The sequence below is a fragment of the Nannobrachium achirus genome (assembly GCF_963921795.1).
Source record: "Nannobrachium achirus genome assembly, chromosome: 15".
Classification (NCBI taxonomy): domain Eukaryota; kingdom Metazoa; phylum Chordata; class Actinopteri; order Myctophiformes; family Myctophidae; genus Nannobrachium; species Nannobrachium achirus.
The window spans coordinates 56700366-56727763 of record NC_137822.1 but is presented as its reverse complement, the minus strand read 5'-3'; the positions used below and the strand labels follow the sequence as shown (position 1 = coordinate 56727763).

At 41.5% G+C, this 27398-nt stretch overlaps 1 protein-coding gene across 1 annotated transcript in view; it reads right to left on the bottom strand.

Moving 5' to 3' along the window:
* vldlr (very low density lipoprotein receptor) overlaps positions 1-27398 on the bottom strand; it is a gene marked incomplete at both ends in the record, with an annotated part of 121912 nt that overhangs the window by 47831 nt on the left and 46683 nt on the right. The window contains 6 exons of the mRNA XM_080743744.1: positions 767-892; positions 4919-5038; positions 7725-7847; positions 10617-10739; positions 12421-12583; positions 22413-22621. Of these exons, the coding sequence (XP_080599870.1) occupies positions 767-892; positions 4919-5038; positions 7725-7847; positions 10617-10739; positions 12421-12583; positions 22413-22621 (864 nt within the window). The remainder of the gene's footprint in view (positions 1-766; positions 893-4918; positions 5039-7724; positions 7848-10616; positions 10740-12420; positions 12584-22412; positions 22622-27398) is intronic.

Sequence of the window (27398 nt, the reverse complement as noted above, 5' to 3'; positions counted from 1 at the left end):
GAGCACGATATCACGATAAATAAAACCTCCACGATACGATTATCGCGAGTGCTATTTATCACGATAAACGATAATATCGGGTACAGTCCCATCCCTAACCTGTAGCGCTGCTGCTATCTTCTTTCTTAGCTACCAAAAGTGTTGCCAGGGACGTGCTGGCCATTGGGAAAAGCGGGACAGCTCCCGAACGGCCGGTTCATTCCCGGACGGTCCAGGCTGGCCATTAGGAAAAAAAATAAAAATAAAATGTCGGCCTTCGTTCCATTTTGGGGGCTGGGCGGCCAACAAAGTAAATCGTCACTGTCGGGCAGAAACCTCGTATCTCCAAGTTTCAAATGTGTAAATTTTTTCGCAAAGCAAAGCCCTGCTTCATCATACAAGGCCGTCGCACTAAAGTAGTGAAAACAGCAGATCTACAAGCACACGACTGTAGATCGGCTGTTTTCACTAGTTTAAATCATTTTTAAAATGATAAATACAAAACAAGCGGTTTTGGACGTACAAGGTTTCCACCCGACAACAACGAAATATAACTCATGTAATTGTCCCACTGGCTTGTCACTTGTCATGATCTGAAATGGCAAATCTTTGAGTAGCAGCAGCGCGATAGAGAGATCTCTCTCTCTCTCTATAGCGCGTAATGAGGGCCTCTACAACTCTTTTTCCCGGGCTGAATCAGGGACCCAGCACGTCCCTGAGTGTTGCCAACAAAAAAAAATCAAAAAATCAAGTTGTGTTCCATTTGTAACGCGTTGAAACCACTCACCCACAGCTTTACAGACTCCCGTGGGCGGGTCCATCTGGTATCCGTTGTGACACTCGCACTTGTAACCTCCCTTCAGGTTGATGCAGATCTGGCTGCAGATTCCTGGATTCTGACACTCGTTAATGTCTGCACGGGGGAGGAGAGGAAAGCAGTGGCATCAGTTCAGCAAAAGCTAGGGTATGGCAAAAGAGGCATTACATTTTGTACAACACGGTTCTATTGTGAAAATAGCAGATCTACATGCTCACAACGCCTCGCGCTGCGAGGCGTTGTGAGCATTGTAGATCGGCTATTTTCACAATGTCTGAAAAACAATATTTTTTCTTTTTTTTTTTTACACAGGTTTCTACGGTTTCTTGGGCTGGATATGGCAGCCTGGAATGGTTGTTCAAGTGCAGCTAAACGTAGCATGATAGTAAACGTGCCACAATTAACAATAATGCTTTGCTCCTGTGCAGCTGACCTGCGGAACCTGGGAATATCACATTCTGTCAAGATGGAAAGAATACAAGTCTGGAGAATATAATCATAATACCTTGTTAAAGTAACCATTTTGCATTTGTAGTTATTTTAATGTAATTTAACAACATAATAACCAGCAACCAACATAGTTTCCCCCCTGGACCCAGGGTATGGCAGCTGCATACACCTGGAGAGAAGGAGAATGAATCCGCACACTGTCTCTCAGCTCCCAATAATTTTATTTACACAAGCGGGGAAAAAAACACAACGTCTCGGCCTTAACTGGCCTTCATCAGGTTTATACTGAATAGCTGCATACCCCTGCCATACCCAATTGACGCCCCTGAGGAGAAGACTTGTTGTTAATTAGTCAGACACATCTGTTTGGTTTTTCCTGCATCTTTCCCTGGTGAAATGCCCGATGATAACTATCATATTCTGACTATCCAACCAAAGGGATACGCAGCCTGGCTGAGAAGAACACACATACACACGTGCACACGAGACTAGGGGTACACATATTTGGAAAAAGTGTGCACTTAATCGGACTGATAAATTATAAAAACAATAGTTTTTAAATTAAATGTATTTTCAACCGCAGATATAGCAGATCTGGAAGCTCACAACACGTTGCAACACTGTCCCATTGCGTGACACCCTTGTACGACATACATACTGTATAAAATGCAGGATTTAAGTGGTTAATCAGACTGATGGATTTAGTAGAGTATAAAGAAATAAATGTCTTTTTTCATATAGAGTCGTTGACATAAAAAATAAATAACTTTCTTCTCGACTATTCAATTAATTTGTAAAGTAATTGATAGAATAACCCAGGGGTCGGCAATCTTTTTGACATGAAGTGCCACGTCTTAATTTGCTTGATAGTCAGTGTGCCACAGACATTACGTTTAATTATGACACCTCATCAAAATGTTATATTACTAACGGATTTTGATTGTCCTTATACATAACCTTTATTCTTTATTGTTTCTCCTTTTTACATCCTGATGTGAAAGAATATTTCTAGAATCGGAGCAATAACATCCCTACATCTCCCAAACTCTCTCCCCAGTCAGAGTTTGAATGAATGTAGAATTATGAGCAGGATGGAATCTGTAGATTTGGGGGTAATTAGTTTAACTGACTAAACTTTTTTTGGAATATTACATAAAAAAAAAAATATATAACTCTCTCACACTTATGCCACTGTGCCAATGTTGGCACCCGTGCCCACGGTTGCTTAGCCCTGGAATAATAGTAGAGCCCTTGTAGAGTCCCTGTGGTCTGTGACTCTGGGGAACTGACTAGGCATCCATACTGCACATAGAAGTCCAACTCCCACGTGTGGGCAGCATAAATCTAAACAATCTCCTTAGATACAGAATCTAGGAAGCTATTTTCGGAAAAGGGGTTCGTGTAAAAAAGACGACCAAGGATAGACTCCTGGGGGACCCCGGTTAAAGTGGTTAAATATCTTGCCACCGAACGAACGCTCGTTCTTTTATCCTCCTCGCCATAGGGCATTCACCAAAATATTCGAAAATCAAAGTCACTATTCGATGTTGTTCACCGAAGTCGAATATTCGCTTTTTTTTTTTTTTCTCTTTAAAAATGATATAGTTTATAAAGCTTGGCTAGATAGGAAGTCATAAGAATGAGCTGTCAATGCCCCTGGTGGATGAATTTGTAAATGCTCTATACCAGGGGTTCTCAAACCTTTTTAGACTGTGACCCCCAAAATAAACATATTTGAACTGGGGACCCCCCACCCTGACAAGCACTTGGAATTGTTGTGGCCGTCAGGTCGCAGTTTAGTATCAAAACCTCCACCGGCCGTCCGTCCGTCGGTCACACGTCACACCTTTGCCCTGCTCATATCTCCGCATCAGTATGACATCACACTGCTTGGTGTGTGCCGTCAGGGTCATTTGTGTACGGTGTGATGTCATACTGATGTCAGCAGTGTGATGTCATACTGATGTCAGCAGCTATGTCTCTATATATGGAGTTATATGTTGTTCGTGTCCAAATATGGGGCTTGTGAGGTCAGACTTAGTGAGATTCGTCGGTTATCTCCATATATGGAGGGAGAACCAGCTTATGAGCCGATGAGTTGTGTCAGAGTCGAGATCCTGCTTGCATCTAATCTGTCAGTAGATAATGCCGGTCTTATATAAGGGTCATTTGTGTACGGTGTGATGTCATACTGATGTCAGCAGTGTGATGTCATACTGATGTCAGCAGCTATGTCTCTATATATGGAGTTATATGTTGTTCGTGTCCAAATATGGGGCTTGTGAGGTCAGACTTAGTGAGATTCGTCGGTTATCTCCATATATGGAGTGATGTGTTGGTTATCTCCATATCTGGAGATTCAACCTTCAATGATTTTGACATCTTGTTACTAATCTGTTGGTAGATAATGCCAGTCTTATATAAGGGTAATTTGTGTACGGTGTGATGTCATACTGATGTCAGCAGTGTGACAGGAGATAAGCGACCAACGGTCGCTTATCTCCCGATTAGGGAGTCTTACTGGTAGGTATTACATTTAATGTGACTCGGTTCCACAGATAAATATTGTGAAAATAGTTGCGAGGCATTGTGAGCATGAAGATCTGCTATTTTCACAATGTTCGCCTCTTGCTTACTTAATATTGGCCAGTTTGGCCAGTCCTGTCGAATATTCGACTATTCGAATACTTTGAGGTCGAATAATTCGAATACTAAAAATCACTATTCGTGAATGCCCTACAGCGCCATAGCGCATGTTCATTATTTTACCCGTCTGAGCACTGTAAGCAGATGAGGGGTGGTGCGGATGTGTACAGTAGCAGCAGCAACAACAATGGCAACAGGATCACTTTTCTCCTCCATTTCTATGCCTGGATGTAGTTTCTGTATTTCTATGTCTACAACCGGTGCAACCGAGGGACAAACTTCAGCCTTGTTCATTGGAACGGCAGCGCCGTTCGACTTGTTTCTTTTTTCACATCACGATGAGGGATGCGCTGGTCTTTTACAAACAATTGCGGTTGGAAATAATGGATGGATATATATTTGTTTTTTAATCGCAAAGTTAAGCTACTTTTATGGCATTAAAATTAGGGCTGGGATGCGATTATCATATTTTATCTAATTAATTACAGGCTCTGTGATTAATTAATCGCAATTAATCGCATTTTAATCGCACATCAATATTTGACGAGAAGCTCTTTTTTTTTCAAGTAAAACACATTTTGTTGTACGAGTGAATCAACGAGTGAGTTCTACGTTCTACATTTCGCATCCACTGGGCCAAGCAAAGCGCTCTGATCGGCTACTTCTCCCTTTGCGTTTGTTGTCTCTTCTTGGTTGGTGCATCGCTATGATCGGTATGCCCGAAACTGAAGGTTCTGTGAGGCAAAAACTAAGTACATTTAAATGCGTTAATTTTTTTAATCGCGTTAATTTTCTGTAATTAATTAATCGCAATTAATCAGTTAAAGTCCCAGCCTTAATTAAAATACATCCTTAGATCTTTATAAAATCATATAAATGGCGGTAAAAGAGTTAAGAAACCAGATACAAATTACGATCATAATACATTCCAGTAAAAATAATAATGATGCAGATTGCCAGAGGTTCAGACGAGGATGTGAATCATAGTAATAAACCCATGAACAGGGTAATAATCGTGACCGTTACCTCCGCAGGTCTTGTGGTCTATGAGCTGCAGACCAGGTGCACAGTCGCACTGGAAGCCTATCACCATGTCTCTGCATATGTGAGAGCAACCTCCGTTGTTTAGCAGACATTCGTTCAGATCTGGGAGAGACAGAGACAAATGTTTAAGTATATTTATATATACAGTATATACATAATTATATACATACACACACACACACACACCAATCAACTGGCCTTCAGCAAAAGCCAAAACATTGCAACAAGACAAACAGATTTCTATGTGAACTGCAAAGGTTCAATATAACGCAGAGTCAATACATCAAAAACAGATGCTGCAGTAAAGTTAGTGCATGCCAAACATATCGTCCTTGTCAGGTGGAAACCTTGTACAGTATTGTCCAGAACCAGGGGCGCTGGAAGTGGGGTGCTGAGGGAGCTGCAGCTCCCCTGGTGGTGGGGAGGAAAAAAAAAAAAAAAAAAAAAAAAAAAAACGTTTTTTTTTTTTTTATTCTTTTTTTTTTTATAAGCCTATATACACACACAGAGAGCTATATTAAAACAATAATGTATTTGACTTTGGGGAATAAAATATGTTGAAAAAAGGTATTTGATTATCACATGGTGACCTAATCACATGGTCACCTTGCCACTTCCGGTCAGAAAGGAAGTCAAATTTAAATCCCGCTTTGATGGCACACCAAAGTCTATTTATTTGAGAACTAGAAACTGTCTATAGGCTCATTGTTGCAAACTAACACCGTTGTATATGGGGAATAAAAAACTGTAGAAAACTGTTACAAAAATAATACCCGATTTTGTAGTGTGTGCGTGAGTGACTATGTGTGTGCATGCGTGCTGTGTGTTGCACTGTGTGCTAAAATAACTAGTAACTATATAGCTCCTTGTTACACCATTGTGCGGGGAATAAGCACCCGAAACCGTAATAAAAATAACCCAAAACCGGATAAAAAACATGAATTTTTCGGCGTGCGGCCTTTGGCCGCACGCATGAACTCCTCCAGGTTCAGCTCCCCTTGGGATTTGGGAGTTCCAGCGCCCCTGTCCAGAACCTTCCCTTTTTTAACATTTTAATAACAATTTAAAATTTAAAAAATAGCCGATCTACAAGCACACAAGGCCTCGTGAAACTTGGAGATAGATTTGAAACTTGGAGATACCAGGTATCTGACAGTGATGATATGAAAAGCCCTCTAGTCCAAAACCAAAGCTAGTTTCTGCTTTCAAGACTAATTTCTTGACAGTGTCAGGCGTTACACATATACATACGGACAAGCTGTGCCGGTCCTGACAGTAAACTGCGACCACATGTTAAAGGTGATACACCATGCATTTAAAAAGTAGTTATGTCATATTGTTTATGTCCCAGAAACGTTTTTCAAAAGGTTTGAGGCTAAATTACCACTCCTGAATAGAGAGCCTCTCTCACTTTTGAATGGCTCTCAGAGCATTTCAGCTGCAGTACCACCTTTGGCCTGAACTGCGCCACCCGCCCCAAAATCTTTTTGAAAAAAATAATAATAATAATGAAAAAAAAGAAAAAAAGAAAAGAAAAAAAAAAGTTTCTTCAAAAACGTCCGATGATGACGTCATCATCGGCAGCAAATCTGGATAGCCTGTTTTGAGAACGCGTGGGATACTTTTAACCTTCGCCTTCTCAAAACCAGAGAAAGACAACGGTCAGAAATGGGACTTTGTGAGGATAGAAGGTGCTAGTGGGGCGTTGTGAGCATGTAGATCTGCTATTTTCACAATGTTCGCCTCTTGCTTACTTAATATTTGACAGTTTGGCCAGTCAAATATTCGACTATTCGAATACTTTGAGGTCCAATAATTCGAATACTAAAAATCACTATTCGTGAATGCTCTAGTAGGACGTTCATTTACAATAATAAGTTAACACAAAAAGTTAAAATAAGGAGATAAGAGGTTTCTACCTGACAGCAACGATACAATTATATGGCCAAAATAGGGATGCCTATGTTGAAAAACATTTTACAAATGCAGTTAGGGCGGCAGTCGCTTGAGAATGGGAAGGTTTTCCAGGTTCTAACCCCTTGCTCCCCCTTGGGTTAGTGTGGAAGTGTCCTTGAGCAAGACACCGAACCCCTAACTGCTCCTAATGAGCAGCTAGGTGCCAATATGCATGGCTTCCTCCACCGCTGGCGTGCTCGTGAGTGAATGCAATGCACATTGTAAAGCGCTCCGGAATAAAAGGGCGCTATATAAATGCACCATTTAACACTTATGCCATTTAGCCCGGGTCCGCATTATTGCGAATTATTATTTAATGCTTTAACTATAGCAGATATACCTGTACAAGCTCACAGCGCGGCACTCGGTGCTGCGCTGCGAGCTCGTATATCTGCTATTTTTGCCATTTTTAAATCGTGAATATTTGAATTTGACCCGATTTGACCTGAATTTGACTCGATTCGACCCGATTTTATAAGTGTTTTGAATGTTTTGAATCCTTCTAAGGTTTTTTGAAAAACCTATGTTTCTATGTCAGTGGTTCTCAAACCTTTTCCATGTGAAGGAACCCCAAAATGATTTGTCTTTGGCCACAGACTCTCCATCTCATAATATTTAGTTGCATGGACCCCCAGAAGCAAAATTTCAGTTACAAACGTTCACTTAAAAAAAGACATATATTCAAAGATCTGCACACATTTTCACTGCTTTTTTTCAAAAATAGCAGATCTACAAGCCGGAGCTTGTATATCTACTATTTTTCCATAGCTAAAGCACTCAATTATAATAGGCCTAAATGGGTTAAATATGGACACGACGTCGTTCTACTCACTGCATTCCTTAATGGGTTCGTCGCTCCAGTCGGGGCAGTCCCTGGCCTTGTTGCACACCTTGCTCATCTCGATGCACTCGCCGCTGCGGCACTTGAATTTATCAGGGCCGTTGCACTGGGTCACTGTATGGAGAGAGAGAGAGAGACACTGAGTCACTGTACGGAGAGAGAGAGAGAGAGCAGAGGTTTTACAATGGATCACCCAGCGACGCGCGACCCGCTTAGACGGTTGGCAATTAATAGACGATATATTTCCTTCACCTGGTGTCCGGCGGCACTTGAATATAGATGGAAGCGCTTTGTAGTGCGTGCGCGCATCTGTGAAAACCACTTGAAGAGCGTGCGACTGTGTGTGTGTCCGTGTTTGCAAGACCAATTTGAACTGTGTGCGTGTTTGTCTCGGAGGACATGGCTGAAAAGAGGAAAGCACTAGAGATGAGCAGAACGAATCGGAGAAAGGATGTGTATTTTTTGTACGGGTGGCAGGTGTCTTTAAGAGTTAAGAAGAGTAGGAAGAAAGAGAGAAGACGAAGAAAGGAAACGGTGTACATAAGGATAAGGATATCACAATTATTGTGACCAAAGAAATAGCGATTTATGATATTATCACGATAATCAAAATATCCCTAACATCCATTATCCTGGTGCAGCACATTTGCCTAAAAATAGCAGATCGGCTATTTTTTTGGCAAAGAGATTTGGTAGAGAGTGATAAAAAGGCCGTATCAAGTACGTATAAAAAGACTGTATCAAGTACGTATATTATAAGTACGTTTTACCAATAGAGGGTTAAATAGCACTGGATATGCAGCTCGGTAAATAAAAGGTGATTTGCCTGACAGAGGACAATTTCACAATAAATTAAATATCCACGAGTGTTTTTTATCACGATAAACGATAATATCGCTATTGTCCCATCTCTAATAAGGATCCGTTTTGTCCTTGAGAAGAAGGCAGAGTAAAGCGCTTCTCACATGGGAAGCGACCGCCGTGCCTGCATGGCGATTCGGTTTCAATAAGAGGCGACAATTCAGCCAGGCGATCTGACAGGCATAGCGGCAAGTGAGCGCGATCCTGTGACACGGTTACGTGCGTGCCCGTCTCACGCACACGCCCGCGCAAAGAGTTGAAACGTTTTTAACATATTTTCCTACACACATTTATTCAAATCTTCGCCTCTCTCATTGGTTAGGTGCATGTTGTCAAAATGAACGTGTTACAAATTGTTGTTCAAGGTCTACCCATTTGTGTCCCCAAATCCTTCAACTCTCTAGACCAGGGGTTCCCATACCTTTTTGTCTCAGGGCACCCCTATAAATATTTTTTTCATCCGAGGCACCCCTAGATTATATTCATAATTTTCAGTCCCTGAACCTTATATTTATAGAATATTTTAGCGATTATGTTGCGAGATAACAGCCATTTTGGTCAAAAAATGACAAAATATTTTTGTACGTGTCCAAATAAATTGCAAATATTATCAAATTATCTCGCGGCACCCCTGGACTGCCGTCGCGGCACCCCAGGTTGCCCCGTCTTTGAAAACCCCTCTCTAGACCGTACTGTACATTATCCTCCTTTATATCCCTAAAGTAAGAAACACCTTTAAAAGATGAAGGACCTTGGTGGCTTAGCAATGCCTAATTTTCAGTCTTTATTATTGGGCTTCAAATGTTACAGGGGGCTTGTGTATTGGATGCTGGCCAAAATTGGGAGAGAGAAGGAAGATGAGGTCCGCACACTGGTGGCTTGCTCCCAAATTGGATTCTTTATTGTAGCATTAAAAGGACAACGTTTCGACGCCCTTCGGCGTCTTCATCAGGTCTAAAGTGACTCACACAATAGGCTAGCCGGCTATATGGGAACCGGACAGAGGAAGTTATCAGTACACATGTGTATCAGCTGGGTAGACACACCCATCAGGTCTAGTAGTACTGCCCATTTAAACATAGAGGAATCTGGGCTAGTGACAAAGACACTATTTATAAACAGTCTACCAGTGTAGTCTAGTTAGTCAAACAAAATAACATGTGTAAAAAAAAAAATATATATACAGGGTCCCTCAGTATGCGCCTAATGAATAGACCAAAACAAAAAATATAAATAGTACACACAGTGTAATCAAAAGAGTAAAGGCAATGATAAAAGACAGTAACATCAGAACAAACAACACATATGTACACGCGAATAAGAAATATATCAAAATTGGGAGAGAGCCACGTGTATGGGTGTGGAAGAAGTAGTCTTCTAGGCCCACTTCACTGTATTATTTGCTGGGCTGTTCTCTTCCTTTGAAGTTGAGTAAACTTTGGCAAGAACCTGATAGTGAAGAATTCGATATCTATATACCTGCGTTGGGCCTTACTGCATTTGAGCAACTTTTTTGCCTCTTTCTCCCAAAATCTATTTTTTTTCTGACATTTACAAAGAATGTTGTGTGCAGAAAAACTCTCCGAAAGGCTTGTATTCCTACTAAGCATCCCCCCTCCGGTCTAGGGTGGAATTGGGAAGGATATTCCCAGATACTGACCCCATTTGTTCTCGATGTAAACTCGGAACCAGCCACCTTATTTAATCAATTTTGATCTTGTCCTAAATTGGCCGACTTATGGGGTCGAGTTGTCTTATGTTTTTCAGATGTTGGTAAAGATTTTGACCGCTGCCCTGTTACTTCTTTCTAGGTTTTGATCTTTATAGCGTCCTTGTTGTGGCAGTGATGTAAATGTGAATACAGTATCTATGTTTTTCAGCTATTTATTTTGAATTTTCTTTGCTTTGTTATGTATTCTGTCCTATGTTTAAGTGTTTTGAATGTGCCATCTTTGTGTTTGTAAGTTATGGAAAATTAACATTTAAATAAAAAAAGAAATGAAACGACCCCACAGAACTTACTGTTTTTGCAGTTGATCTCGTCCGATCCATCGGTACACTCTCGGACGCCGTTGCACTGCCTGCCGCCGGGGATGCAATTACCATCGTCACACTTGAAATGATCCGGGCCACAGGTTCGCACAGCTGAGGAAAACACACACAAGATCAGGGACGTGCAGAGAATTTTAGAGAGGCAGGGGCTGAAATTCCTAAAATATACCTATCGAAAATAGCCGACCTCCAAGCTCACAACGCGCTGCGACGCGCTGTGAGCTTGGAGGTCGGCTATTTTCGCTGCTTGATACCACTGAATTAAGCATAATCAACTGGAGATGTGGCATATGGAATGGATTTCTACACAGAGAAGGCAATTCTTTCAACCCAAGATGCTGCATTCAAGTTCAGGAGAGTTTGGACAAGGCAATTCTCTTGAATGCTGCCTTCAGGTATGGCATGGAAAGAGGGCATTTGCATTTCTTTCACCCTGGTAAAAACTGCATTCATGGTCTGGAGAGGGCACTTTATACAGACGGGTAAAAGACCCCTTTGATGTCTACAGTGTGTGCACGTGCCTGCTCAAGATCATATTCTGTGATCACATTGTGGCTTAGTTACAACACACACACACATACACTAGGGCATTCACGAATAGTGATTTTTAGTATTTGAATTATTCAACCTCAAAGTATTCGAATAGTCGAATATTCGACAGGACTGGCCAAACTGGCAAAGTAAGAAAGAGGCGAACATTGTGAAAATAGCCGATCTACATGCTGGCGTTGTGAGCATGTAGATCTGCTATTTTCACAATATTTATCTGTGGAACTGAGTCACATTAATAGGCCTACTACAATTCCAAGTGCTTGTCAGGGTGGGGGTCCCCAGTTCAAATATGTTTATTTTGGGGGTCACAGCCTAAAAAAGTTTGAGAAGCCCTGGTATAGAGCATTAACAAATTCATCCACCAGAGGCATTGACAACTCATTCTTCTGACTTCCTATCTAGCCAAGCTTTATAAACTATATATTTTTTAAAGAGAAAACTATATAAAAAAATTAAAAATAAGCGAATATTCGACGTTGGTGAACAACAGCGAATAGTGACTTTGATATTCGAACATTCGAATGCCCTAACACACACACACATACACACACTCACAGTAAATATCAGTTTCACTCTCCAGTGTACACAATCTTACAGGTACATGTGGCTCCATTCGTACGCTCTTGAGTTAATTTAACAAGGATTTTTACTGTGTACGCAGTTTTGACAGCTGGCGACAGTTAATTAAGTCTGTTCTTTGTATAAAACTGTCCATGGCAAAGTGTTTACCAGCCTGCAACTCATTTATATTACAATTTAGCGACTTAGAAGTGTGAGATCAGAGTAAGCATTAACTATACTGTAGTAAACAAACAAGGTAAAAAGTCACATAACTGGAGCGCAAAGAGAACAATGTGGTACTTCATAGCAATGTTGATTTTGACAGCAAATTTTTGTCTTTTGACTAAGATTTCATTTCATTTCAGTCATCTGAAATGTTTTAAAACTAAAATCTTGTGGTATTTAGTTGATTTAGTCGACTAAAATCTATGTTGGTGGGCCATGATGGCGTCGTAATGGTTGATGTATGCACTTGGTTGCAATTAAATAGCCAATCTACAAGCTCACAACATGTTGCGCTGTGACACGAGTGAGAAAACAATGTTGCACATTAAGTTAATCATCTGGGGATCCTCCCCAAAATCATTTGGGGACCCCACAGGTTAAGAACCACTGATCTATTCTTCTGTACAGTAAACACCAGAGATCTAAAGGTACGTACGACAGTTGGCTTCGTCGCTGCCGTCCTTGCAGTCGGAGTCGCCGTCACACCGCCACTTCCTATGAATGCACTCTCCGGAGCGACACAGCATCTCGCTGGACGAACACTTGGCCGGAGGGGTGGGGGGGCGGCCGCACCGAGACGGAGACTCGTCCGACTGGTCCTGAGGGGAGAGAGAAGAGTAGAGGATGAACAATGGGAGGAGAGAGGGAGGGAGGAAGAGGGGAGGGGGAAGAAGGGAATAAAGTGGAAATCGATGAACACACAGAGAAGGTCAGAATAACAAGTCAGTTGGAGGTCAGATACAACAAGGATAGTGGCTTCGTATACGTTCCCCTATTAGGGGAACATTAGCCCAAATAGAAGATCTACAAGCGCACGCCGCCTCGCAGCGCAGAAAGGGGGAAAACTCCTCGGAGCACAGGTCTCCGCCAGGCCAGGTAGGTTATTGTGGCCTACTGGTGGCACTATAACAGGTCAATGTGAAAAGGGTGCCATTTCTTCCTATGCCTTTCACGCCTAATTGGTCGCGTTCATGATTTGAGGCCATTTTGTTCCAAATATGGGTTTTGCAAAAGTCAACCTGCTGGTGGCGCTATAACAGGCCAATGTGACATCGGTGGCGTTTCTTCCTCGGCCTAGTGGGAATGAGCGTGAAAGGATTTCACGGAGATCGCAGGCTGCGTTCATGATTTCAGGCATTTTGTTCAAAACTGACCAATCCTGCAAACTGTAGAAGCCAATCTTAGCGAATCAGGATGGAATATGGAGAATCAAACAGATCTGTGTTGATCACATGACTATAGAGATACGGTGTACAGATTTGTGGACAGACAGGGTGCAAAACATAAGTCTCGGTCATGCCTTCCACCTGGCAGAGACAAAAAGAGCGGACAAAGTACAACTTATTGAGGGTTTAGTGGTTAATTGTCTGAAAATACACTTCAGCGTGAAACCAACCTGCACTGATGATAGTGCTGTCAAACAACCCTATGAAATCTATGAAAATCTGTGTTTTCTGCAACACAATGTTATACAACATTTAGTGGGGGGTCCCTGCTTATCACAGCTAGGGCGTCTGAAAAAAAAAGAAAAACGTTAAAGATCCCTGTACAGTGTTAATTGTTTCAGCACATTCTTAGTCTTTTGAATAACACACCATTTAGTCTTAGTCTTTTGAATAACACACCATTTAGTCTTAGTCCTGTCTTAGCCTTCTGAAATTGTTTTTGTCTAGTCTTAGTCGACTAAATATAAACATATTTTAGTATTATATAGTCTTTTAGTCTTCGTCTTTTAGGATAAGTCTTTTGGGCTAAATATAACCACATAACTGTATAATTGTCTTCTACTGCCTGTTATTTGGTCAAACTAAACCATACATAAAATATGTATTTGGCTTTAATTTCATTGCAGTTACAAGCCAGTGTTAATTTTAACATATTAGTCTTAGACTTAGATTTAGTCTTAGTCTTTTGAATAACACAAATAATAGTCTTAGTCTGCTGAAATTGTTTTAGTCTAGTCTTGTCTTATCGTCAAAATATCAAAATCTTGTAAAAATCTTTTAGTCTTAGTCGACAAAATGAACACTGCCCCTGTATGGAGGTCCATCGGTTTGCAGCAGGAGCTACTGCATGTGTCGGCTGCGGCGGCTTATTCTTTGACAATTCCTAGTCGTGTCTGTTCATAAAGTTATAATTAATTTGTTGTCATAATGAATTACTGTGGTGCTGAAGCGGCACCGAGCGGGGCACAGCACAGCTCAGTACTTTAAATCATTTAGGCCGGGTACACATTATTACGCATTATTTTATGCTTTAACTATTAAACAATAGCAGATATAAAGCTCACAGCATAGCATCGAGTGCCACGCTGCGAGCTTGTAGATCTGCTATTTTTTGAAAAATCTTGAGAATTTGAATTTTGACCCTAAGTGTAGATAGATACATGTAGATACCTTTATTATCCCAAGGGGGAAATTCAGTAAGTGTCTTTTGAATCCTACGGGTTAAAAAAAAACAAAAAACAAAAAAAAAAACAATGTTTCTATGTCACTGGTGCTCAAACCTTTTCATATGAAGGACCCCCAAAATGATATGTATTTGGCCACCGACCCCCATCTCAAAATATTTAGTTGCAGGGACCCCTCAGAAGCAAAATTTTAGTTACACATGTTCACTTTAAAATACATATATTCAAAGTTGTGCACATTTTCATGACTTTTCAAAAATGGCAGCTCTGCAAGCTCTCAGCTTGTATATCTGCTATTTTTCAATATTAAAATCATTAAACAATTCTAGGCCTAAATGGCTTAAATCATATGGTGAAATCACGTACAGTAGCCTCTGTGACTGTTTAAGCGCCGCAGGGGGAAGGAGTTGTTCTTTCCTGCCCGACTCGCTCCTCCTGTCCCTGTCAGACACACTGGGGGTGGATGTCTGCCTAAATGGGTCATCACATCGGAAGCATTGCATAAGCCCCGCGGTGTTGCAGTGTTCGCACGCAGACACCGTTTTATCCGCCGTCGCTTCTTGTCATAGGTAGGCTGACACGAAAATCCGTAACACTCCCTCCTGTAACAGCAGACCGAAAACGATTCTGGCGGATCCTCCGGCCGACTGTAGCTTTCGTCTCGTTCCACTTGTCATTTCCAACGCTCGTTCACAGCTGCACTCCAGTCCACAGCTCGACTGTGACAATTCAGAGGTTTCACTGGGCAATTAAATTTAGGCCTAGAATTATTGAATGCTTTAGCTATTGAGATATAGCAGATATACAAGCTCACAGCGCGGCACCGAGTGCCGCGCTGTGAGCTTGTAGATCTGCTATTTTTGAAAAAGTCGTGAAAATGTGTGCAAATCTTTGAATAAATGTATTTTTAAAGCGAACGATTGTAACTCAAATTTGGCTTCTGGGGGGTCCCTGGAACTAAATATTTTGAGATGTGGGTCCGTGGCCAAATACAGAACAGTTTGGGGGTCCTTCAAATGAAAAAGTTTGAGAACCACTGACATAGTAGTCTCTCAAGAACAGACTAACTGAGCTCCATTTAAGTGAAAAGGACCTTTTCTTTGACGATGGCTAGCCATATTGCTGACATAGAAACAGATGTTTCCAAAAAACCTTAGAAGGATTCAAAAGACACTTATAGAATCAGGTCAAATTTCTAATTTTCAAGATTTTTCAAAAATAGCAGATCTACAAGCTTGCAGCGCGCACTGTGAGCTTGTATATCTGCTATTTTTCAATAGTTAAAGCATAAAATAATGATACACAATAATGTGTACCCGTTCTGAATGGGTTAAAGCGAGCCCCCTCTCCCAAATAACTTTATTGAACCGGACAGCGCATGCCCAGAACGATGACTAGCGTACTGAACTTGCAGGCCATTGCATCCGTCGAAAGTTGGCCGTTTAATTGACCGATTTTCAACACTACCCTTGAACAAGAGTGCATACAGGAGGATGGAGGAAAGGTCTTATAAAGCAAAGTTTGCTATGAATATTTTTATGAAATGTTTGATTATGTTATTATATCTCACACACACACGGTTTCACACAACGGTAACTTTTCTTTTTCTTTTTTTTTGACACTGCAGTGAGACGAACATGGCATTCCCTTACAAAAACTTTCAAAGTTAAAAAGTATGGAGTTGCAAGGTTTCTGCCGACAGCAACGATATATACAGTACATAGGGCTGTCACAATTATGACATTTTACATGACGATTAATTGTCACTCAAAACATTGCGATTAACAATTTAATTGTGTTTTTGTCGTTGACAATTACATTTCTGTTTGGCTTGTAGGCTTTGAAGTTGCACATGCCATATATGACACATAACCTAAATATACAAAGAAATTACATTTAATGTCATATTTGACAACTTTATACTTGAAAAAGAACATTGCATCGCGAAGCGTTGTGAGCATGTAGATCTGCCATTTACACTTTTTTTGAAAATGTTTGAAAACATGACCATTTTTCGACATGTAAACGATTGACAAAATAATTGCGATTATGTCAACGATTGTGATTATGTCAAATAATTGCGATTAGACGATTATGTAATAATCGTGACAGCCCTAACAGTAGAGATGTATGCACACACAGATAGAGGCGAGGTTAGATGAGGCTCAGTGCTACAATAGTACACGGACAGACACCCAGATGGTCTGGTAAGGTGATGACCTCATCAGTTTCTGGGAAAAGCAGCAACAATCGTCGGCCAGGTTTTTGGCGAGCTGAGACGGAAGACTTTAAGACTTCCCTCTCGGCTTGCCAACCTGGCAAGGAACGATCCTGAGGCAGCCCGGGCAAACAAGTGCATCATGCGAGCATAATTTCAGCTCTGCAGATCACGTGACCGAGTCCAGTCGAAATGGAGGAAGAGGCAGAGAGAGAGGGACGGTGGGGGTGGAACGAAGCAGCTGCTGTAATAGTCTTACCCCATTAAAGACCTGAGGATGATTCTACACTTCAAAATTTCCGTCACCCTCAAAATCAGTTTGTATTTGGCTGCATGGACCCCCATCTGAAAATGTTTCACCTTTTTTGTTTGTGTGCCAGAGACCTGCCCATTAACTCATTTTGTGCTCCTGAAATTAACGGATTAAAATGTCCAGCGTGCCATAAGCGGCCAGTCTCTTATTTTGAAGGCCAGAAGTCGATTGCGTAAACACTTCCGGTTTGACGTCATCACGTCATTCACCGGAATCGCTCGTGGTCAACATGCCGTTGTGTAATGGCGGATCGTTGCTTTTCAACATGTGTTTTATTAGCGAGAATCTACTGCCATCCTCCCCTTTGAAAGTGTTGTTTGGAGATAATGGACATTAAAGATGAGATTCCCTGTCTGCCTCAATGTTATGGGATTACTATTTTGTGCACGTGGATCCGTGATGATGATGAATCGGCGAGGGCAATCGTGTCAGGAGCTTCCGCGCAGCTACAGGGTAGGAGAACCGCCGTTACAGTAATAGAGTACTTTTCACGAGTATACTCGGGATCGGCACCATATGATACTCGGGTATTTTTCACGAGTATTCTCGGGATTGGCTACAAATGGGTTAAAAATGTACAACCGTGCATTCGTACCACGCTGTGAGCATGTACATCTGACTCGCAAATCTGTAGTCTCGTGTGGCTAGACGATTTGCAAATGCTCCCGTCATACAGTCTGGAATAACGTAAGAAGAACGATGAGTAACCGGTTAAAGCGGAAGTGAAGCCTCCTCCTCACTTCCGTTTCCGTCTCACATCCTGCACATTTATCATTATACAGTATGAATAAAAAATCATCTAAGCATATTTAGCTTGCTGCTTATCAGAAATGACATTTTAAAATATATTTTCATGAACGGAAATGCCAGCTTCCATTACTCGCCGTTCAGGAGCTGTAGTTCCAGACTATAAGATAGCATTCGGTGATTGTGGAATAGTTGTCTGGCTACCTCGCCTACCAGGCTTTCTGGGGGAAAGCCTGGTGTTTGTTCACAACAGGCCGTTTGGTTTCCACCCAACGCGGAAACCACTAGAAGAAGCGGCGTCGCTTTGATTTGGTTCCCTCCGTTTGTTTCCCCAATCCCTATTAAAATGCCTGAGTAGCCTAGTGTAGTCTTTCCAGTCGCTACGAGTTGGACTAAAAGATGCATATACCAAACGATTTTTTCAAAAGCAAAACTACTCTGCATCAAGGAGTTTATTCCCTAACACAGGCTGATTTTGGTCTAGAGGGGGCGGCTCCACCGGCTGAAAACAGCCGGTGGTTCCTATTGGTTCACGATCTGTGCCATGGCCAGCCTCCCACTTCCTATGCCAGAAATTGCAGCAGGTTACCCCAGGCTTTTATTTTTCTTCCTATCGCCAAAATAAAAGCCTGGGTTTCCGAGGTTAATTAGGTAGGACCTAAAAGTATGTCCTTGAGCGCAGGGGAATTAGTTTGGGTTAAAACGCGAGACTAGCAAATCTGACTAACACCGTGTCTGTTTTCATACCTCGTTACTTGCTGTCATTAAAGACAGACGCGGCATTGAGGAGGGCTGGCCCGCTGTGGTTGAATAGCATAGCATTATGCTCACTGTTGTGCAATGATTCCACCACAGCTCTCATGTTGCTATAACACCTAAAACAACAGGTGACACACGAGCAAGAGTTTACTGGTAGTTTTTCAAGAAAAAGTAGACTATAGCTCCTTTAAGTGGTTGATGCATGCTGTGTCGTATTAATAATCTGCAAACTAGTAACTCAACCTGTCATGCAGGGGTTCGAGGACCCCCAGGGGCCTAATATGAATCAGTTATAAAAAATAAAATAAAAAGGATTTGGGGCCTTTATCCAATCATGGTTGATTGGAGGAAGGCCCCCTCCTGTCACATACATGAATACTGAAACGTATATTAAATCACTTACACTACCTTTAACTCATCCAAAGCACGGACCACTGCCATATATTTTTTTAGTTTTTTCCATGCCTTTTCAAGTAGTCAAAGAATATTCTTCTATTTGTAGAATGGCTATTTTTGTAAAATCATTTAGATGCAAATCTTTGAATGTATTTATATTTTAACTCAAATCTTGGCTTCTAGGGAACCCTGGAACGAAACTTTCAGAGGGAGGTCTGCAGACAAATACATACAACTACAGATTTTCTTCTTTTTTCCCCCTTTCTTTTTTCTTTTTTTTAGAAAAAATATATTTTTTGGTGCTTCGGATGAAATCAGCTGCCCCTGGACTATATTCATTTGAAACCATGACTTATAATTCTGAAAAAAAGGAAATTGTAATAATCACCTGGAGGATTTGAGCATATTCATAAAAGAAAAGGCAACAAGGCATGTCTTCACTGTGGATCTCCGATGTCATACTGATGACAAGAAACTACATGTTTGGAGTTTGTTAACAGCTCTATTTTTGAAGCGGTGAAAACCGCTTCCAATGAATGGCTTTGTGTGTATCACGCCCATATATGGTCAATCCAGTCCAGAATGAACAGGCTTTTTCAAAAACAGAATGTCCGTTTAATTACCATATATGGTGATCTCATGCCAGAATGAACAGGGTTTTTCAAAAACACAATGTATGTTACCTTATGTCCATATATGGTCACTCCAGGCCAGAATGAACAGGTTTTTCCTGTCCCACAGAATGTCCGTTTAATTACCATTTATGGTGATCTCAGTCCAGAATGAACAGGGTTTTTCAAAAACACAATAGAGAAACGAAGCCATGTCGTCATTTGTGTGTAATGTCGCCCTCTAGGGGGTTCATGCTGGTATTGTTTTGTATTCAAATCGCCATAGGGGAATTTGCGAACGCCGCATATAAGGACTGTGTTAAAAAAATAAACACAACATGTGCGCGTTTCTGTCAGCGGGGGGGTTCTGCATAGTTTATGATATTCATTCATATCTGATATAGCCTGTGTAACTAGTTTCTAGCGTTTATTGTGTTACTCTTTGGGTAAATCTGTACATTTCCACCTTAGTCGATGCTTCATATCCATTTGGGTCAATCCGAGAGCATGGTGTGTTTATATTTTTAACACAGTTCTTATATGCGGTGATCGCAAATTCCCCAATGGCGATTTGAATACAAAACAATACCAGCATGAACCCCGTAGAGGGCGACATTTCACGCCATTTCACGGAAGTGACATCACACTTCTGTGCCCTATGTATGTTACCTTATGTCCATATATGGTCACACCAGGCCAGAATGAACAGGTTTTTCCTGTCCCGTACGTGTAAAATATCAGTCCAGAATGAATAGGCTTTTTCAAAAAGGTTTTATCTGTCCACCGCTTCACTTCGAACCGAGGTTTGATTTTTTTGTTTTGTTTAACTTTTTTCTCTGTTTGTGTGGGCTGTTGGTAGTCATGGCTGCCAGTTCCCACCTGATGTTGTGTGGGAGTAGAGACCGCTCCAGACCGTACTGAATAACAGCCAGCTTGCACCACGTCTTCAGACTGGGACTCAAATCTAAGACGTACAGGTCGTCATTGGCTCTTCTTTTTGTTCTATATCCTCCAAAGACGAAGATACGATCTTCCACCATGCAACAGCAAACCTTGCACACCCTTACCGTTTGACTAGTTCTTAAAGACAGGACATTGCCTTTGAACTCAACCTTCCAGGTAAAGGTCGACGGATTTAATTTCCACAGATCATTTAAGTGCTGGTTATAGCGGTTATCGCCACCCAATATGTACAGCTCTCCGTTGTAGGCAAAGGCTGAATGGCCGCAGCGTCCTTCTGGACGAATCTGCGAAGAAGGTGTGTCCAGCCAGCAGTTGGTCTCAGTGTCAAACACACGGATGGTGTTGTTGTAACCCCCAAATACGAACATCTTCGTCCCTAAGATGGTGGCAGAATGCCAGAATGGAGTAGGTGGAGGAGTTCCTCTGGCGTTAATTAAAGACCAGAACATTGAGGTGGTGTCCAACTTGTAGATGTCATTATAGTAACTAGTCAGATTGTGGCATGCCCCATTGTAACTAGTCAGATCGTTGCTTCCTCCATAGATACACATGACGTTCCCAAAGACACAGGTTGAGTGGCCCCACCTCCCCTTCGGAGCAGTCCCAGAAACCCTGGGTGTGAGCATTTTATGTTTGTCAACATCAAATGCACAAAGCACCTTGCTGTATTTCCTTGTGTAAGTAACTCCCCCCCAGATGAAGATGCAAGGGTCTATGAGTGCAGCTGTGTAACTGCAGAGCATGGAGTGAACCTCAAGGAGACGTTTGCCTCTTCCAGGTGTCTCTGGGGGCAACTTGATCCAACATAAAGACACTGTGTTGAAGACATGCACCTCAGTTCGACGCACAGACTCGATAAAGTCCCCTCTAAAGCAGTACACTTTGTGGTTCACTGCTACAGCAGCATCATACGGTTTCTCCGGAAGCCCTTTTAGGTGCAACGTGCGATAAACCATTTCACACAGCAGTTTATCGAGTTTCAACCGGAAAAAGAACGCAGGCCTACTGTGTGTGTCAGCACTTATATAGATTAGTGGGCGACGTAGAAATGATGTCATGTGTAGGTCAAGTCGGCAACTACTCTGACAACTGCTACAGAGGTTATTTTACCTATGAATCCATGTGTGATGTTTAGATTTAAATCACTGTGAACCAATAACAAAATGCATATTACTACAACTAACAGAATGCTTTGTGCCCCTCCTTTCCAACCACTTGGGTTCCGTTTCGGTTCAAGGCCGCTTCCAAGCAAAATGGTGCCTGCTGCAACTATTTTAACATAAATCTTTACCTTATTCGTTTCTTCCAACTTCTTTGTACAATTAGTGGAAGCGTTCAGATTTCAATAGCAGATCTACAAGCTTGTAGATCGGCTATTCTTTGGCAAAGAGATTTGGTGGAGTAAAAAAATGCTGTATCAAGTAAGTTCTTTCCAGGTTCGTTTTAGCAATCATAGAGGGTTTAAATGGTACCGGATATGCAGCTCGTAAAATAAAACGGTAAGCAATAGGGAATTCACCAAATATTCAAAATTTTTATTGTTTTCTCTTTTAAAAAATATATAGTTTATGAAGCTTGGCTAGATAGGAAGTTATAAGAATGAGTTGTCAATGCCCCTGGTGGATGAATTTGATAATGCTCTATACCAGGGCTTCTCAAACCTTCTTTAGGCCGTGACCCCCAAAATAAACATATTTGAACTGGGGACCCCCACCCTGACAAGCACTTGGAATGTAGGTACATTATTATTTAATGTGACTCGTTTCCGCAGATAAATATTGTGAAAATAGCAGATCTACATGCCCACAACGCCTCGCAGGCGTTGTGAGCATATAGATCGGCTATTTTCACACAATGTTCGCCTCTTGCTTACTTAATATTTGACAGTTTGGCCAGTCCTGTCGAATATTCAACTATTCGAATACTTTGAGGTCGAATAATTTGAATACTAAAAATCACTATGCGTGAATGACCAAATAAGCAATAATAAAGGTTATCGTCCCATCCCTACCTGACAGTCGACGTCGTCGTCGCAGACCCAGCTGGAGGGGATGCAGGTGGAGTTTCCACACTGGAACTCGGTGGGTCCGCAGGACGACGGCGTGCAGTCCACCTCGTCAGAGCCGTCGCCGCAGTCGTCCTCCCCGTTGCACTGGAAGTTGCGGGATATGCACCGGCCACTGGCACAGGTGAACTCATTGGGAGCACAGGTGATGTTACCTGGAACAAGATGGGGGGAGGGAGAGATGGATGGATGTTAGTTTTCTTGATGTTAAAGGTAAAACTAGGTAGTGAAGTGAATGAAATATATTATTATATCTTGTTGAATGCCATTTGCTGACCCTGAGACTCAGCTGCTAGACTAGGGAAGAGGGGAGGATAGGTAAGGAGGTCAGGGTGCCACATAGTGGCTCTTTGTTTTACGACTGTGAGAGATAAGGTTCTTCGCGTTTAATGAGCTAGGGAAAGAGAAGGAATAGATGTTTTTGTTTTAGCAGATGAAATAATGAACTGTGAGAGGGAGGGCAAGGCAGTATTGTCTTGTCTGTCGTTGGTGAAGGATGTATGTGTATGTTGTGTGACTGTTACAGCGCTGTAAATACATGTTTTCTATTATCTTTTAACATCATTTCTGAGTCAAGGTTTTGCTGATCTTTTGAGAGTTTCAATTCCGCTATGGAGTACATAAATTAAGTAGGATTTCTACGTCAGTAGTCTGTTTGTGTACAAACACATCACCCCCTCCCCCTCTCTGACAGGCATAGGGTGGCCACCAGCAGGACCTCAGAAAGGAGGACACTTTTCCGGGGCGCGCTGTATGGGACCCCCAAAATGATATGTAGGCCAATTTAGTCACGGACCCCCTCAAAATATTTTGTGCCAGCCAGAGGGACCCACATATTATTCCAGATGTGTACACTTTTTGAAACAACTAGATCAAGCTCATAGCTTGTAGCTCGGCTATTTGGAATAGCCTATAGTGTAAAATAGGTTTAAAGTTGTTTAAACTAAGACTGGGTAGCCTATCTCCCTTGTTTATGCACCCAAAGACCCTTCACTAATTATTTTATTGTATGATGGGCCTAAACTGTATATAAATAGTTGTTTGCACTTATTCTTGGGTAAAATATTCCCATTAGAAATCGAATCCATGTGACTGGCATATCAGAAATAATATAACAGAGAGAGGGGAAGAGAAGGGGAGACTTGTGGATATATGGCTTATGCATAGCTCAGCTGCAGTTATTTTGTTCCCAATTGGGGGAATAGGCTAGGGATCAATCAAATCAAAGACGACGAGAGGAAAACCTGATGAACGTATGGCCACCCTAGACAGGCATCAAACCCTAAGATGCCTTACCCCTTTTAGTCCTAGAATTATTGATTGCTTTAACCAGTGAAAAATAGCAGATATACAAGCTCACAGCGTGGCGCTGCGAGCTTGTAGATCTGCTATTTTTGAAAAAAGTCGTGAAAATGTGTGCAAATCTTTGGATATATATATTTTCAAAGCGAACGTTTGTAACTCAAATTTTGCTTGTGGGTGGTCCCTGGAACTAAATATCTTGAGATCGGGGTCCGTTGCCTAATACATAACATTTTGGGGGTCCTTCACGTAAAGAAGTTTGAGAACCTCTGACATGATAGTCTCTGAAGAACAGACTAAGAGCTCCATTTAAGTGAAAAGGACTTTTTCTTTGACGATGGTTGGCCAGATTGCTGACATAGAAACATAGTTTTTTTTTTTCAAAAAATCTTAGAAGGATTCAAAAGACCCTTATAGAATTGGATCAAAATTCTAATTTTCAAAATAAAATAAAAAAATAGCAGATCTACAGCGGCACTGAGTAGATCTGATATTTTTCAATAGTTAAAGCATAAAATAATGATACACAATAATGTGTACCCGTTCTGAATGGGTTAATTGATTAGAGAGCACTAACGAGCACCGTTTGACACTTTTATGTCCGAAATCAACTGCACAAGCCGTTTGAAGTTAAAATAAAGAGCGCTGGCCAAGCTCCCCCTCCCATCGCAGGCAAGATATATCTATGCATGCAAGGAAACACCCCAGCTCAATAATATAGTGGCTTATAGAGGAAAATTACTGCTACAATATTTATATAAATACTACAAATTTGGCTTAAAGTTTCCCTTTAAGAATGTCATTTAGATATTGAACCCTCCCCAGCATCCATATTATGAGTGGGACATTAGGCCTCCACAAATACATTAGCGAAGAGTGGGCGAAGAGATTTTAAGACTGGTTAAACAGTTGCAAAAGATCATTGTGTGCCTGGAATGCTATAGTTTCGATGGACATAGTGTAATTTTCATAGTATATAGTTTAAGACTGATGCTAGGTTCTTGGTTTGCCTGGCGGTCCTAGTTTCTTGAGGCACTACACTGTCTGTATTCTATGCACGACATTGCTAGTCCATGGGCCATACGAGGTGTCGGTATCGGAAAGGTGGCAAAAGTTATCATGCATTTTTGAAAAGCTCTATATCTGTAGATTATATTGTGGTATGATAACCCTTTCTGAGACACAGCTAAATTGGTGTTATCAGCCGCTAGAGTTGGTGTCCCATTAACTTTACATTACAGGGAAAAAAAGCAAAACATTAATCTGCTTTAAGTAACATATGAGGTGTCAAACTAGGGGCTTTTCATGATTCTAAATCCATTGCAAACATCTGTTTTGCATAAAAAACATTCATTGGGCTAAAACGGCCCCCACAAAAGCGTGAAAAGTGATGACTCATCACTTTTCATCACTAAACCATAGTCTTGTGGGGCCGTGTTTTAGCCCAATGAATGTTTTTGTGCAAAACAGATGCTTGCAAAGGATTAACCTTTGGCACCTTTCCGATATCGACATCTCGTATGGCCCATGGACTATACCTTGTTTATTGTCACTACTAGTCACTATGGATAAGAGCGTCTGCTAAATGGAAAGAAGGAGAGGGGAGGATAGTAGTGGGAGGGAGAAGGAGTGAGAGAAAGGAGAGAGGAGGAAGAGAAAGGAGGAAGAAGAGGGAGAAAAAGGAGGGCAAGAAGAGAGGAGGAGGACAAAGGAGATGAGGAGAGAAAGAGGGCAAGAGATTATGACATCATTGCTGTCGGGCAGAAACCTTGTATCTCCACGTTTAAAGGACAACTAAACTTTGTTTTTTTTACAACAAGGGTTCATATTTTAGATAGTCATTAGAGAAAAGAAAAGATGTGTTAAAATGTTTGCATTTACTTCTTTCTATCGTTTTCGTGGTGTAGCATGCATGCAAGTGGATAAATATGTATTTTTAGACACAATAAGCCCATTCTCAAGATGCACCGCAATATTTCATGGGCAGATGTGACTTATGGGGGCTGGTGTAAACAGTAACAAAGAAATTGTCAGCTTATTGTGTCCTTAAATTACATATTTAGCCACTTGTACGCATACCCCCAACTACTGAAATCAAAATACTAAAATAGAAAAGGAAGTGAAAAGGACCTTTTCTTTGACGATGGCTGGCCAGATTGCTGACATAGAAACATAGGTTTTTCAAGGATTCAAAAGACACTTATAGAATCGGTTCAAAATTCGAATTTTCACAATTTTTCAAAAATAGCAGATCTACAAGCTCGCAGCGCGGCACTCGGTGCCGCGCTGTGAGCTTGTATATCTGCTATTTTTCAATAGTTGAAGCATAAAATAATGATACACAATAATGTGCACCCGTTCTAAATGGGTTTTAATGTATGAGTGTTGAGTGTTGTGATGCGTTGTGAGCTTGTAACTTTAGCCATTTTAGATAATTGTTTAAAGAGAAAGTGGTTAAGTACTTCTGAGGGTTTTGGACACCTGCCACCTGACAGTGAGGATATTATTATTATTGATGACCTCTGTGCGGGAGAATTATGACTAATAGTGACATTGTGTGTGTGTGTGTGTGTGTGTGTGTGTGTGTGTGTGTGTGTGTGTGTGTGTGTGTGTGTGTGTGTGTGTGTGTGTGCGTGCGAAGAGGGCATGAAAATGTGGGCGACATAAGCTCATAAAATGTGCAATTCACTCTCAGAAATTAACGTGCATTAAATGGCACAGGGATACAGTACGGAGCCTTGATAAAAATAGGTTTCTATTATCGGCTGCTAGCTGGTTTGGAAAGAAGGCTACAGTATGTGCACAGCAAAACCCTCATTGTTCATCTTGCCGGTCGGTTTAGTGGTTTGTTCACTCAAGAGTTGAGTGAGTGAGTGAGAACTCTATCTGTGTTCATGTGAGCATGTATATGTAGCCCCCATAGTTAGTACCAGCCATGAACCAGCCCTCCCAGCCCTGCATGCCAATTGGGCTCAGCCCTATTGGCACGACGGTTTGTGCGTTGGTCTGGCGAGTAGGAGCCCCGGGTTCAATCCCCGCTTCCTAGGGGTGGGCGATATGGTAATAATTATCGTTGAGACGATACAATGTCTCCACGATATGCCTTTTCAGAGGGTTATATCTTATCCACCCGTTTCCACGGGAGTTTACTGGAGATTATTTGGACCTGTTTGGACCACACTTCCGGTTTAACAGCAGACATACAAGCTCACGTCGCGTCGCAGATGCAACCGTTGTGAGCTTGTAGATCACACTCGGCTGCGGCGCCGGAAGCTCGGTACAGCGTCTGGGCAATGCACTATGGGGCGTTGGAAACTCGTGGATATATAGTGATACAATTGATGGAGCCTTGTAAAAAAATCCTGTTTAATTGTTAATACAGAGATTGTAGTTCTCAAGATTTTAAATGTCAAGGTCTCCACTTAACTCAGAGTTACATACTTGTAAAGTTCAATTTAGACCTCCCAAAAGGAACCCAGAGAGTCTAGTTTTTGTCAAATATCCATAAAAAACAACAAAAGAATCGTGATAAAATCGTGTATCGTGATACAGCTTGGGAAAATAATGTGATATTGTATCCTTCCATATCGCCCACCCCTACCGCTTCCGCGCATCACTACTGTCTGGCGT